This window comes from Physeter macrocephalus, chromosome 10 (genome assembly GCF_002837175.3).
Source record: "Physeter macrocephalus isolate SW-GA chromosome 10, ASM283717v5, whole genome shotgun sequence".
In the NCBI taxonomy this organism is placed as follows: Eukaryota; Metazoa; Chordata; class Mammalia; order Artiodactyla; family Physeteridae; genus Physeter; species Physeter macrocephalus.
The window spans coordinates 80,684,441-80,697,317 of record NC_041223.1 but is presented as its reverse complement, the minus strand read 5'-3'; the positions used below and the strand labels follow the sequence as shown (position 1 = coordinate 80,697,317).

The 12,877-nt window shown below is 40.3% G+C and overlaps 1 protein-coding gene across 1 annotated transcript in view; it reads right to left on the bottom strand.

The window, feature by feature from the left end:
• COL19A1 (collagen type XIX alpha 1 chain) overlaps positions 1-12,877 on the bottom strand; it is a 342,743-nt gene that overhangs the window by 298,258 nt on the left and 31,608 nt on the right. The window contains exon 4 of the mRNA XM_028494726.1: positions 963-1,086. Within this exon, the coding sequence (XP_028350527.1) occupies positions 963-1,086 (124 nt within the window). The remainder of the gene's footprint in view (positions 1-962; positions 1,087-12,877) is intronic.

Here is a 12,877-nt window from a genome sequence, read left to right as displayed (position 1 = left end):
TAACCTTTGATGATTTGCATGGTGCAAAGAAAATACATTTTCATAGAGAACACGTTCTTTCTGTTCAAGTCATATTTCCATCTTAATACTGTGACTATACAATAACATATTAAAAGACCAGTGAAATGAAAAACATTTCAATGGCTATGTACGGAAATAAACACAGATGGATGGTGCCCATAAGTAATTGTGATGTTTACCTCCCCTCCCTGGAGCACCTGTGTCCCCTCCTTTCTGCCCAAATGCCACATCTCCCAAAAGTATTCCGAGACCCCTGCTCTTCTCGTGCCCCATCTGGGGGAGCCGTCTTTTCCATACTCGCGCAGTCCCCACCCAACTCCGAGCTGTCCTCGGCCACCACGCTTGGCACCTTGTGGTCATGCTCCAGTAGGCTGTTCTCATACATGGTATCCCCAGACCTATGTGCTCCCTGAGAAAAGGAATCACACTTTGCCAGTCTCTTATCTTTGTCACTAACTAGCATCTAGCATGTGTTCAATTATTTTTATTGATGGAATCAATATTTGTATCTCATCTCTTAATTCACTAAGGATTTTCAGAGGAAACAATGAACAGCTTTAAAATGATGTATAATATCAGAAATAATAGGAAATGAAGAAGTCGTCAGTGACGTGGTCTTGGTGTCAATGAAGCAGTTGTAAAGGAAGGGTAGTTAGAGGGTCTTCAGACAAAAATAGGAATCTAGTAGGAAAAAAACCAGAAAAACAAAATAAAAACAGAAAACAAACTAATCTTGCCTCACCCGCCAGGCTCTCCCATTACAAATCTCAGCAAGATCCTTCTAACTCTGAGAATACTTGCATTTCCCTGTGGATGATTCCTCTAAAAGACAGAATAGTCGTGCATGAGGTCTGCTCCCAAATTTATGCCCACAGTTCCAAGATTCACCTGGTCTAATCCCACCAGAGGACACAGATCAGTACATCTCTCTGGTTCCTTACCTGTGGCATATTCTGCTGGTTTAAAACCTGCCACAGAAACCACCGCTCCTTTTTGGTGCTTCTTCGTACCCGAAACACGGCTGCTATGGCAAACTCCTCAGGAAGGCCTTTGGGAAACACCTTACTGTGGGAGAAAAACAAAGAACCATCGTGGGAAAACTGAAGGCAAGGACAGAAAATCTCGGTCTGAAGGTCTCTGCAACACAACATCTTAGTCAGATTTTCTCAATGAATTTAGAATTCATTATGCATGTTTATAGCATTCTACCAAATGCATAAATGGACATATCCACGTCTACTTTTACCTATGGAATTTGTATCCTTGTTCTTTCCCTTTTAAAAAATTTCCCGGGAAGGTGTTGTTAAAGCTTGAGGTGTGTAAAAGCAAGTGACTAGACTATAGTACTTTGGGGCGATATTCATTTACTGAACAAGATGTTCCAACAGAATCTCAGAATTCACTGCAGTCTGGCAAACAGTAGACATTTATAAAGGAAATAAATAGTACCCCTAGGCTTTATCGGTAGACAAAAGTACATAGCATTTCAAAGAACACTGCTAGCAATTAAATGTATACTTCCAGAGAACTTTTGTCATATTAAACCCTTGCAAAATGAACTCCTAATTCTGATTTCCTAGTAGGTATCAATTTAGGACTGAAACTAAATATAATAAAGACATTTTAGCTTATTTTTTATTCTTACAGAAAATAAGTAAATTATTTCTAGGTAGCAGAGAGAAGCCTAAAGACAGTCCAAATATGCTTCTGCCTCAACCTTGTTTCAAAATACTGGTCTCACTGGATCCATGAAGAAACTTGGGGAAAAAATTCACCATTAACAATCATATTTAGACTTTCATTGGAAAACATGGAGAGATACATTCCTCCAAGTTGACTTTTAAAGTTATCTGCATTGTATGTAAAAACTCTGCAAGGCAGGAATCTTGCTTTTCTTTTAAAAAATCATGAGGAGTAGTAGGTAAGAATTCTCTTAAGGACTAACATAGCCAGAAGTTGTTTATATAAATAAAACATCATACGTTGAGATGGTAACTCCTCACTGGGAATATTACACCAAGGTCCACTGAAACTGACAACCAAACCCATGGAGAATTCTGAAACTTTGGTTTTATACTTTGTGTTAGAGAAAAAGTTACAAGTGGTAGGGAAATCAGGAACAAATATGAAAAAAAAAAAAAAAAGCTATGCTGGCCTAAAGTTCTTAGTTGGTTAAACTCATGCATGCGCACGTGCACACACACACACACACACACACACACACTTACATATATAGTATATGAATGTAGGTATATGTACATAAGCATACCTCAGGGATATTGCAGGTTTGGGGCCAGCTCACTGGAATAAAGTGAATATCACAATAAAGTGAGTCACACGAATTTTTTGGTTTTCCAGTGTGTGTAAAAGTTGTGTTTACACTATGCTGTACTCTATTCCATGTGCAAGAGCATTATATCTAAAAACGTACATACCTAAAAAGAAATATGCTAACCATCATCTGACAACCCAGGGTTGCCACAAACCTTCAATTTGTAAAAAATCCAGCATCTATGAAGTGCAATAAAGTGAAAACACAATAAAAGGAGGTCTGCCTCTAAATATATATAAACTCTAGTTTTACCTTCTGCACTAACCTGCTTACCCCCAGTCCGGAGGCTTTCTGGCTCTCAGCTCTTGTCTGGCTGGATGAAGAAAGAGGAGGCAACCTGGGGCCTCATTTTCATCACACACACACACACACACACACACACACACAGAGGAGGCAACCTGGGGCCTCATTTTCAACACACACACACACACACACACACACACACACACACACACACCCCTCTCCAGCCTCCACAGAGGCTGGCTGGTGCCTCCCTGGGATAAGCCTCTCCCGTGCCCGGGGAGGTACCCCTGCCCACGTGCCAGCAACACCCTGCCCTGCGGTTCCAAGGTTCTAACTTCCTCCTCTCTGCTGCCTGTGACCCCACTGCTTCCCGTCTTCTAAGAATGTATTATGTCTGTCTCTGTGGATTCATCTCCCACTCTACAGTCATTTTTGCACTTTAGAGGATAAAACTCCATTTCCATCTCCAATCCCTCCCTCACCGACGACGCCCCTCTTATCTCAGTTTACAAACATATGCATATCTTCACCCTCTCCCTTGCTGTAAAACAGACAAAACTCCCTCCATCCTCGCTACAGCATTATATTACCCTTCCAGGTATCCACCAAGTCTCTTAAATGAAGACTCTGAACGTCTCACTGTCACAGGCCTCCGCCCTGAGCCGTCCTGCATTTTAAAAGCAGTCCCGTGGGCTCTCGCGAGAATGCTCACGGTGCGCCCCTCTTCCCGAGGCGGGCCGTCACGTGAGCGGTCTCACCCAATCGGCGAGGTGGCCTGGGGCGGGGGTAGGGGAGCCGCTGTTCCCACCAGAAAGGAGCGAGCCGCTGCGGGCGGGAGGGGGAACCGCAGCTGCCGCCCGAGACGCCACAGGGCAGTGTTGGAGGAGCCCGGGCAGCGGTCACAGCCACGATGGCAAAAACAGCCTAGCTTACCCAGTCAAGAAGTTAATACAAGAACCGGATGGCCTTATCTCCAAATGGGATTTCCACCCATAATGAATAACTGCGGGATTTATACTGGGGATGGCGAGCAGATCAGAAAATGTGTCCTTCGGAATTCAGGCAATATCCCTGCTGTGGAAGCTTGTCAGTATTTTTGGCTTTTGCTTTTAATTAGGATGTTGGAAAATAATGAAATAATGAAAAGATAACCCCTTTTTAAACTTCAGGAATTCCCCCCTCCCCCTCCGCCAAGCACTGCAAGGTCGATCATTTCTGGAGCATCTGGAATGTTGAAGTACCGACGGTCACTCTTCACCCTCGCCCTAAAAAGACGGTCTCCCTCTCTTTCGGTTTCCGCACTTCACGAGCCTGAATCTCGTCCCGAGGGAGAAAACCCACGACACTAGGGGCTCTCAGAGCGCGCCTGCACCGAGACAAGTCCCCGAGTTCGGAACCCCTTTGGACCACTTGGAGGAAAATTGTCATATGGGTTCCGACGTAGATTTTAGGCCGAAACTTGGTGATGGGAAGGGCCCCTTGGGTACCTCTTGAAGAAGGTGAGTGGAAACCGCTATGGTCCAGGCCATGGTCATCATCGCCTAGAGAGAGGGCTCAAGTGACCCACCAGGTGGCATGGTGGCTACAGTGAACTGAATTCTGCAGGATGTAACCGGGTCACAGAAGAGGCCGGAGGAGACGGGGCAGCTGGAGGCCGGTCCAAAGGCCGAGCTGGCAAGTCCTGGGGAGGGGCCCTTTCGGACTCTGCGCCGAACGAGGAGGGGGCGTTGAGCCCGGGCCGCAGACAGGCGTGGTCGTGCGGGGGCTGCCTGGGCTGACGGGGGCGGAGACCGCGCTCGCAGGGGACAGGCCTCAGCGGGACCGGCATCCTGTCCAAGGGATGGTGCCCGCGGTCGCCCTGCAGGATCTCCTGGGGCCAAACCCAGGCCCGTCTCCTCCCGCCACACCTCCGGGCCAGGTCGGGCCATCCGCGAGTGGGACACAGGGTCCAGCCTCTGAGGACTGTGTCCTGGGCCACTTGTCCCCGGAGTCCAGCCCCAGAGGGCTGTGTCCCGGGCCACTGTCCCCGGTGTCCAGCCCCAGAGGACTGTGTCCCGGACCACTGTCCCCGGGGTCCAGCCCCAGAGGACTGTGTCCTGAGCCACTGTCTCCGAGCTCCTCCTCCCCCACCTGTGCTCCCACATGGCCCCTCCCGCCTCCATGCCATCCTAGGTGGGGAGTATCTCCCCAGAACCAGTGCTACTGGAATCCAGAGGCCTCTGCATTCGGCCCTTCACTCCTCACCCAGGGACACCATCACCCAGATGGCTAATGGCGAGTGAGGTGGGCTGCAGGCCAGGTCCTGTGACTTCCGATGCAGAATTCTTTCCAATATGGAAAGAATTAGGGGTATTCAGTCCTGCGTACCCTGTGATTTGCTGGTGGTTCCGTGAAGTTCTGGTGTGTCACTGCTGCCCTGGTAGCCTTGTTCACGCCTACTTAACAGTGCTGGTCACCTTAGCCACGTAGTGACTATTGGGTGTCAGTGGGCGGCTGGAACTCTTGGGTCAGCCTTCAGCTCCCTGCCCACCACCTGTTCTAACAGACACTCCAGGGATGTCACTGGTAAGCAGTAAGGTTGGTGAAGAGACCCCCAGACAGTGGGAAGAATAAAAGGGGGCACTCTGTAGGTTCAGCTCTGGTCAGCATGGCCGCCAGACTTAAAAACCTCACCCAGAGTGAGGAGGACAGGAGAGACCTGGCACCATGTTTAAGAACCCAGAAGGGTGACTTTGGAAATGTCTGTTTTTGTTACTGGCTTCTGATCAGCACAATGACAGATGTCTCTGTGCTCATCTGTTATTAAGATCCTGTGGGTACAACTGATAAAAGCAGTCAAAATAAAATAAAATGGAATGAAATAATATAAAATGTAAAGTAAAATAAAATAAAATAAAATAAATGTATTCCCAGTCACCTCATCCCTGGCCTCTTCTAAATCCTCACTCCCCTTGGTCCTTCTGAAGGTTTTAACACTGAAGACATCCTGTCTTCATTGATATAAACCAAGAGTCACAACCACATAGCTCTAGGTCCCAGCCAGGAAACTGGAATGTAAGCTTCCTAAGGTTCTTTGTCTATCCTATTCACCAGCATCTAGAGCAGTGCCTGCACAGGTACGCACTCAATAAATATTATTAAAGCAATCAATTAATGAGCTGAATTCGGATGTAAAAACTCTGTAAACAAAAAGAAAAATAATATATGGCCCCCTATAAGTCTAGCTTTAGTTTTTCTGTCTTGGATAGAAATGTGCATGTAAGAAATTTTCACTTTCCTCTTAAGAATTCTATAGTAAAAACAAATAGAGCAAGTGAGTTAATAACAGCACTGTTACCCATTCTCATGTAGAGGACACACACGTAGACTAAGGGAAATGCAGAGCCCAGCCCATCTACAGCGGCAGTTGCTAATTAGCTCCAGCCAACTCTTACCGTATGGGGAAGTGGGTCCAGGGTTGCCAGTTCATCCCATTTTTCAAGACAAGCCAAATACCCAGATTTTTATCTGAAAAGTTTAGAGTTTTAATTTTGGCAACTATTTCAGATTTTTCATAAACACTGTCCAGACCAACATTGTGCAAAAGCAAACAAATCAGTGACTGCTAGTTAGCAAAGCTGGACCTACACAAATGTTTGCTGAATACCCACAGAGGCTTACAAAGATGGAAAAAGGAAGATCCCTGCCCTAATCAGTTCTTAAAATCAGTTAGGAGAGGAAAATTAGAACTCAAGGTTATGAACGGAAAACCTAGTATTAGGAATGGGACTGCTTTTAAAATCCTATAACAGCAGGAAAGTTTCAGTCCTTTTAAATTTGTTGAGACTTGCTTTATGACATAACATATGGCCTACCCTGGAGAATGTTCCACATGCAGTTGAGAAGAATGTGTATTCTGCTGTTGTTAGGTGGAATGTTCTACAGTCTGTTAGGTCTAAATAGCTTGTAGATTTGTGCATGTCTTCTATTTCCTTACTGATCTTCTGTCTAATGTTCTATCTATTTTGAAAATGGGGTACTGAAGTCTCCAACTATTACTGTTGAATTGTCTCCTTCTCCCTTCAATTCTGTGAGTTTTTGCTTCATGAATTTGGAGGCTTTGTTTTTGGGTACATATTTGTGATTGCTCTATTGTCTTGATGTATTGACACTCTTTTTAAATTTTTTTAATTGAAGTATAGTTGATGTACAATATTATATGTTACAGGTGTACAATATAGTGATTCACAATTTTTAAAGGTTATACTTCTTTAATAGTTATTATAAAGTATTGGTTATATTCCCCATGTTGTGCTTAGCCTTGTAACATTCTTTTCCATTGCCATCTTTATTTTTTTAATTTTATTGAAGTATACTTGATTTACAATATGTTAATTTCTTCTGTACAGCAAAGTTATTCAGTTATACATATATGTGTGTGTGTGTGTGTGTGTGTGTGTGTATATATATATATATATATATATTCTTTTTCATAGTCTTTTCCATTATGGTTTGTCACAGGATATTGAATGTAGTTCCCTGTGGTATACAATAGGACCTTGTTGTTTATCCATCTTATATATAATAGTTTGCATCTGCTAGTCCCAGTCTCCCAATCCTTCCCTCCCCTACCGCCCATTCCCCTTGGCAATCACAAATCTGTTCTCTCTATCTGTGATTCTATTTATATTTCATAGATATATTGATTTGTGTCATATTTTAGATTTCACATATAAGTGATATCATGGTATTTGTCTTTCTCTTGCTGACTTCAATTAGTATGATAATCTCTAGGTCCATCCATGTTGCTGCAAATGGCATTATTTCATTCTGTTTGATGGCTCAGTAATATTCCATTGTACATATATATACCACATCTTCTTTATCCATTCATCTGTTGATGAACATTTAGGTTGTTTCTATGTCTTGGCTATTGTAAATAGTACTGCTATGAACATAGGGATGCATGTATCCTTTTGAATTATAGTTTTGTCTGGGTGGGATTGTTGGATTATATTGCAACTCTATTTTTAGTTTTTTGAGGAACCTCCATACTGTTTTCCATAGTGGCTGCATCAATTTACATTCCCACCAATAGTGTAAGAGGGTTCCCTTTTCTCCACCCCCTCTCCAGCATTTGTTACTTGTAGACTTTTAATGATGGCCATTCTGCCTGGTGTGGGGTGGTACCTCACTGTAGTTTTGAATTGCAATTCTCTAATAATTAGCAATGTTGAGCATCTTTTCATGTGCCTATTGGCCATCTGTATATCTTCTTTGGATAAATCTCTGTTTAGGTCTTCTGCCCATTTTTTGATTGGGTTGTTTGCTTTTTTCTTATTGAGTTGTATGAGCTGTTTGTATATTTTAGAAATTAATCCCTTGACAGTTGCATCATTTGCAAATAATTTCTCCCAGTTTGTAGGTTGTCTTTGCATTTTGTTTATGGTTTCCTTTGCTGTGCAAAAGCTTATAAGTTTGATTAGGTCCCATTTGTTTATTTTTGCTTTTATTTCCATTACCTTGGGAGACTGACCTAAGAAAACATTTGTATGATTTATGTCAGAGAATGTTTTGCCTATGTTCTTTTCTAGGAGTTTTATGGTGTCTTGTCTTATATTTAGGCCTTTAAGCCATTTTGAGTTTATTTTTGTGTATAGTGTGAGGGTGTGTCCTAACTTCATTGATTTACATGTGGCTGTCCAGCTTTCCCAACACCACTTGCTGAAGAGACTTTCTTTTCTTCATTGTATATTTGTGCCTCCTTTGTTGAAGATTAATTGACGGTAGGTGTGTGGGTTTATTTCTGGACTCTCTATTCGGTCCCATTGATCCATATGTCTGTTTTTGTGCCTGTACCATGCTGTTTTGATTACTGTACCTTGTAGTATTGTCTGAAGTCTGGGAAGGTTATGCCTCCTGCTTTGTTCTCTTTCTTCAGGATTGCTTTGGCAATTCTGGGTCTTTTATGGTTCCATATAAATTTTAGGATAATTTTTCTATTTCTGTGAAACATGTCATGGGTAATTTAATAGGGATCGCACTAAATCTGTAGATTGCTTTGGATAGTGTGGCCATTATAACAATATTAATTCTTCCAATCCAAGAGCATGGGATATCTTTCCATTTCTTTGAGTCATCTGTAATTTCCTTTATTAATGTTTTGTAGTTCTCAGCATATAAGTCTTTCACCTCCTTGGTGAGGTTTATTTCTAAGTATTTTATTTTGGGGGGTGCAATTTTAAAAGGTAATGCTTTTTAACTTTCCCTTTCTTATATTTCATTGTTACTGTAAAGAAATGCAAACAAATTCTATATGTTAATCTTGTATCTTGCTACCTTGCTGAATTCATTTATCAGTTCTAATAGTTTTTGTGTGGAGTCTTTAGGGTTTTCTATATATATTATTATATAATCTGCATATAGTGACAATTTTACCTCTTCCCTACCAATTTGAATACCTTTTATTTCTTTTTCTTGTCTGATTACTATGGCTAGGACTTCCAATACTATGCTGAAGAGAAGTAGTGAGAGTGGGCATCCTTGTCTTGTTCCAGATTTTATCAGGAAGGCTTTCAGCTTTTCACCATTGAGTATTATATTGGCTGTGGGTTTATTGTAAATAGCTTTTATTATGCTGAGATATGTTACCTCTATACTCACTTTCATAGCGATTTTTATCATGAATGGATGTTGAATTTTATCAAATGCTTTTTCTGCATCTATTGAGATGATCTTGTGGTTTTCATCCTCTCGTTTGTTGATATGGTGTATCCCATTGACTGATTTGCATATGTTGAACCATCCTTGTGACCCTTGGGTGAATCCAACTTGGTCATGGTGTATGAACTTCTTTATGTGTTGTTGGATTCAGTTTGCTAATATTTTGTTGAGAATTTTTCAGTCTATAGTCATCAAAGATATTGGCCTGTAATTTTCTATTTTGGTAGTGTTTTTGTCTGGTTTTGGTATCAGGATGATTGTGGCTTCATAGAATGTCTTTGGGAGTGTTCCTTCCTCTTCAGTCTTTCAGAAGAGTTTGAGAAGGATCAGTATAAGTTCTCCTTTGTATGTTTGGTAGAATTCCCCAGTGAAGACATCGGGTGCTGGACTTTTGGTTGTAGGGAGTTTTTTTCATTACAGATACTATTTCATTTCTAGTGATCTGTCTGTTCAAGTTATCTATTTCTTCTTGATTCAGTTTTGGTGGGCTGTATGTTTCTAGAAAGTTTTCTTTTTCTTCTAGGTTGTCAAATTTGTTGGTATAGAATTGTTCATAGCATTCCCTTATGGTTTTATGTATTTCTGCGGTATCAGTTGTGATTTCTCCTCTTTCATTTCTTATTTTGTTTATTTGGGTCTTGTCTCTTTTTTCTTGGTGAGCCTGGCCAGAGATCTGTCAATTTTACTTATGCTTTCAAAGAACCAGCTCCTGGTTTTATTGACTTTTCCTAATTTTTAAATCTCTACTTTATTTATTTCCTCTCTGATCTTTATTACCTCCTTCCTTCTGCAGACTTTAGGTTTTGTTTGTTTTTCTTTTTCTGATTTTTAAGTGGTAGTTTAGGTTGTTTATTTGAGATTTTTCTTGTTTCTTAAAGAAGGCCTATATCACTATGAAATTCCCTCTAAGAACTGCTTTTGCTGCATGCCATAGAATTTGTATGGTTGTTTTTTCATTATCATTTGCCTCAAGGTATATTTTAATTTCTTCTTTGATTTCATCACTGACCCACTGGTTTTTTAATAGCATGTTGTTTATTCTCCATGTAATTGTTTTTTTCTTGTTTCTTTTTCTGTGGTTGATTTCTTGTCATGCCATTGTGGTCAGAAAAGATGCTTGAAATAATTTCTATACTCTTAAATTTGTTCAGGCTTGTTTCGTGCCCTAGTATATGGTCAATCCTAGAGAATGTTTCATGTCTACTTAAAAAGAATGTATATTCTGCTTTTTGTGGATGTAATGTCCTGAAGATATCAATTAAGTCCAACTATTCTATAGTATCATTTAGGATCTTTGTTGCCTTATTGATTTTCTGTCTTGAAGCTCTGTCCATTGATGTGAGAGTGGTGTTAAAGTCTTCTACTGTTATTGTGTTCCTGGCAATTTCTCCCTTTATGTCTTAGTATTTGTTTTATGTATCTGGGTGCTCCTATATTGAGTGCATATATGTTGACAAGTGTAATACCCTCTCCTTGTATTGATCCTTTTAGCAGTATATAGTGTTCTTCTTTATCTTTCTTTATAGCCTTTGTTTTAAAGTCTGTTTGGCCTGCTATGACTATTGCAACCCCCATTTCTTGTCATTTCCACTTGTGTGAAATATCTTTTTCCATCCCCTCACTTTTAACCTATATGTGCCCTTTGCCCTAAAGTGGGTCTCTTGTAGGCAGCATGTTGTAGGCTCTTGTTTTTTTATCCAATTTGCCACTCTGTGTCTTTTGATTGGAGCATTTAGTCCATGACATTTAAGGTAATTATTGATAGATATGCATTTATTTCCATTTTAAACCTTGTTTTGCCATTGATTTTATATTTCTTCTTTGTCCTTTTCTTTTTCTTTATGTTTTTCCTTTTTTGGTTTGATGATTTTCTTTTGTATTATGCTTATGTTCTCTTATTTTTGTTTTTTGTGACTCTATTGTATGTTTTTGATTTGCAGTTGCCCTGTTTTTCACATATGTCAACCCCTTCCTATATCTACTTGCTTTAGAGTGGTAGTCGTATAGGCTCAAACACATTCTAGAAAATAATCTACATTTTTTTACTCTCCTCCCTCACATTTTATGATTTTGATATTCTCTTTTGCATCTACATGTTCACCTTTTCGCTGTTCACTGTAGTTATCATCACTTTTCCATAAATTTTTGTTTTTCGTTTTTTTAAAAATCTGTGTACTGGCTTATTTAAGTGATTTAGTTTCCAATTGTGATTTTCTCTTTCCTATAGATTCTTACTTCTTTTCTATTTAGAGAAGACCTTTCTATATTTCCTTTAGGATAGGTTTAGTATTGCTGTATTCTTTTAGTTTTTGCTTTTCTGAGAAATTCTTTATCTCTCCTTCTATTCTAAATGATAATCTTGCTGGGTAGTATCCTAGGTTGCAGATTTTTCCCTTTCAGGACTTTGAATATATCTTGCCACTCCCTTCTGGCCTGCATCATTTTTGTAGAGAAATCAGCTGATAGCCTTATGAGGGGTTCCCCTGTAATTAACTCTTTGTTTTTCTCTTGCTGCCTTTAGAATCCTCTCTTTAACTTTTGCCATTTTTATTATAATATGTCTTGGTGAAAGTCTGTTTGGATTTATCTTGTTTGGGATCCTCTGTGTTTTCTGTATCTGAATATCTGTTTCCTTTTTTAGGTTTGGGAAGTTTTCAGCCATAATTTCTTCAAATACATTTCCTTTTTTTTTTTTTTTCAACATCTTTATTGGAGTATAATTGCTTTACAATGGTGTGTTAGTTTCTACTTTATAACAAAGTGAATCAGTTATACATATACATATGTTCCCATATCGTTTCCCTCTTGCATCTCCCTCCCTCCCACCCTCCCTATCCCACCCCTCTAGGTGGTCACAAACCACCTAGCTGATCTCCCTGTGCTATACAGCTGCTTCCCTGTATGACGGTCTCTAGGTCCATCCACCTCACTACAAATAACTCAATTTCGTTTCTTTTTATGGCTGAGTAATATTCCATTGTATATATGTGCCACATCTTCTTTATCCATTCATCTGTCGATGGACACTTAGGTTGCTTCCATGTCCTGGCTATTGTAAATAGAGCTGCAATGAACATTGTGGTACATGACTCTTTTTGAATTATGGTTTTCTCAGGGTATATGCTCAGTAGTGGGATTGCTGGGTCGTATAGTAGTTCTACTTTTAGTTTTTTAAGGAACCTCCATACTATTCTCCATAGTGGCTGTATCAATTTACATTCCCATTAACAGTGCAAGAGGGTTCCCTTTTCTCCACACCCTCCCCAGCATTTATTGTTTGTAGATTTTTTGATGATGGCTATTCTGACCAGTGTGAGGTGATACCTCGTTGTAGTTTTTATTGCATTTCTCTAATGATTAGTGATGTTGAGCATCTTTTCATGTGTTGTTTGTTAGCAATCAAACTGGACAGCTACATGTAAAAGAATGAAATTAGAACACTCCCTAACACCATACACAAAAATAAACTCCAAATGGATTAAAGACCTAAATGTAAGGCCAGGCACTATAAAACTCTTAGAGGAAAACATAGGCAGAAGACTCTGACATAAATCACAGCAAGATCCTTTTTGACCCACC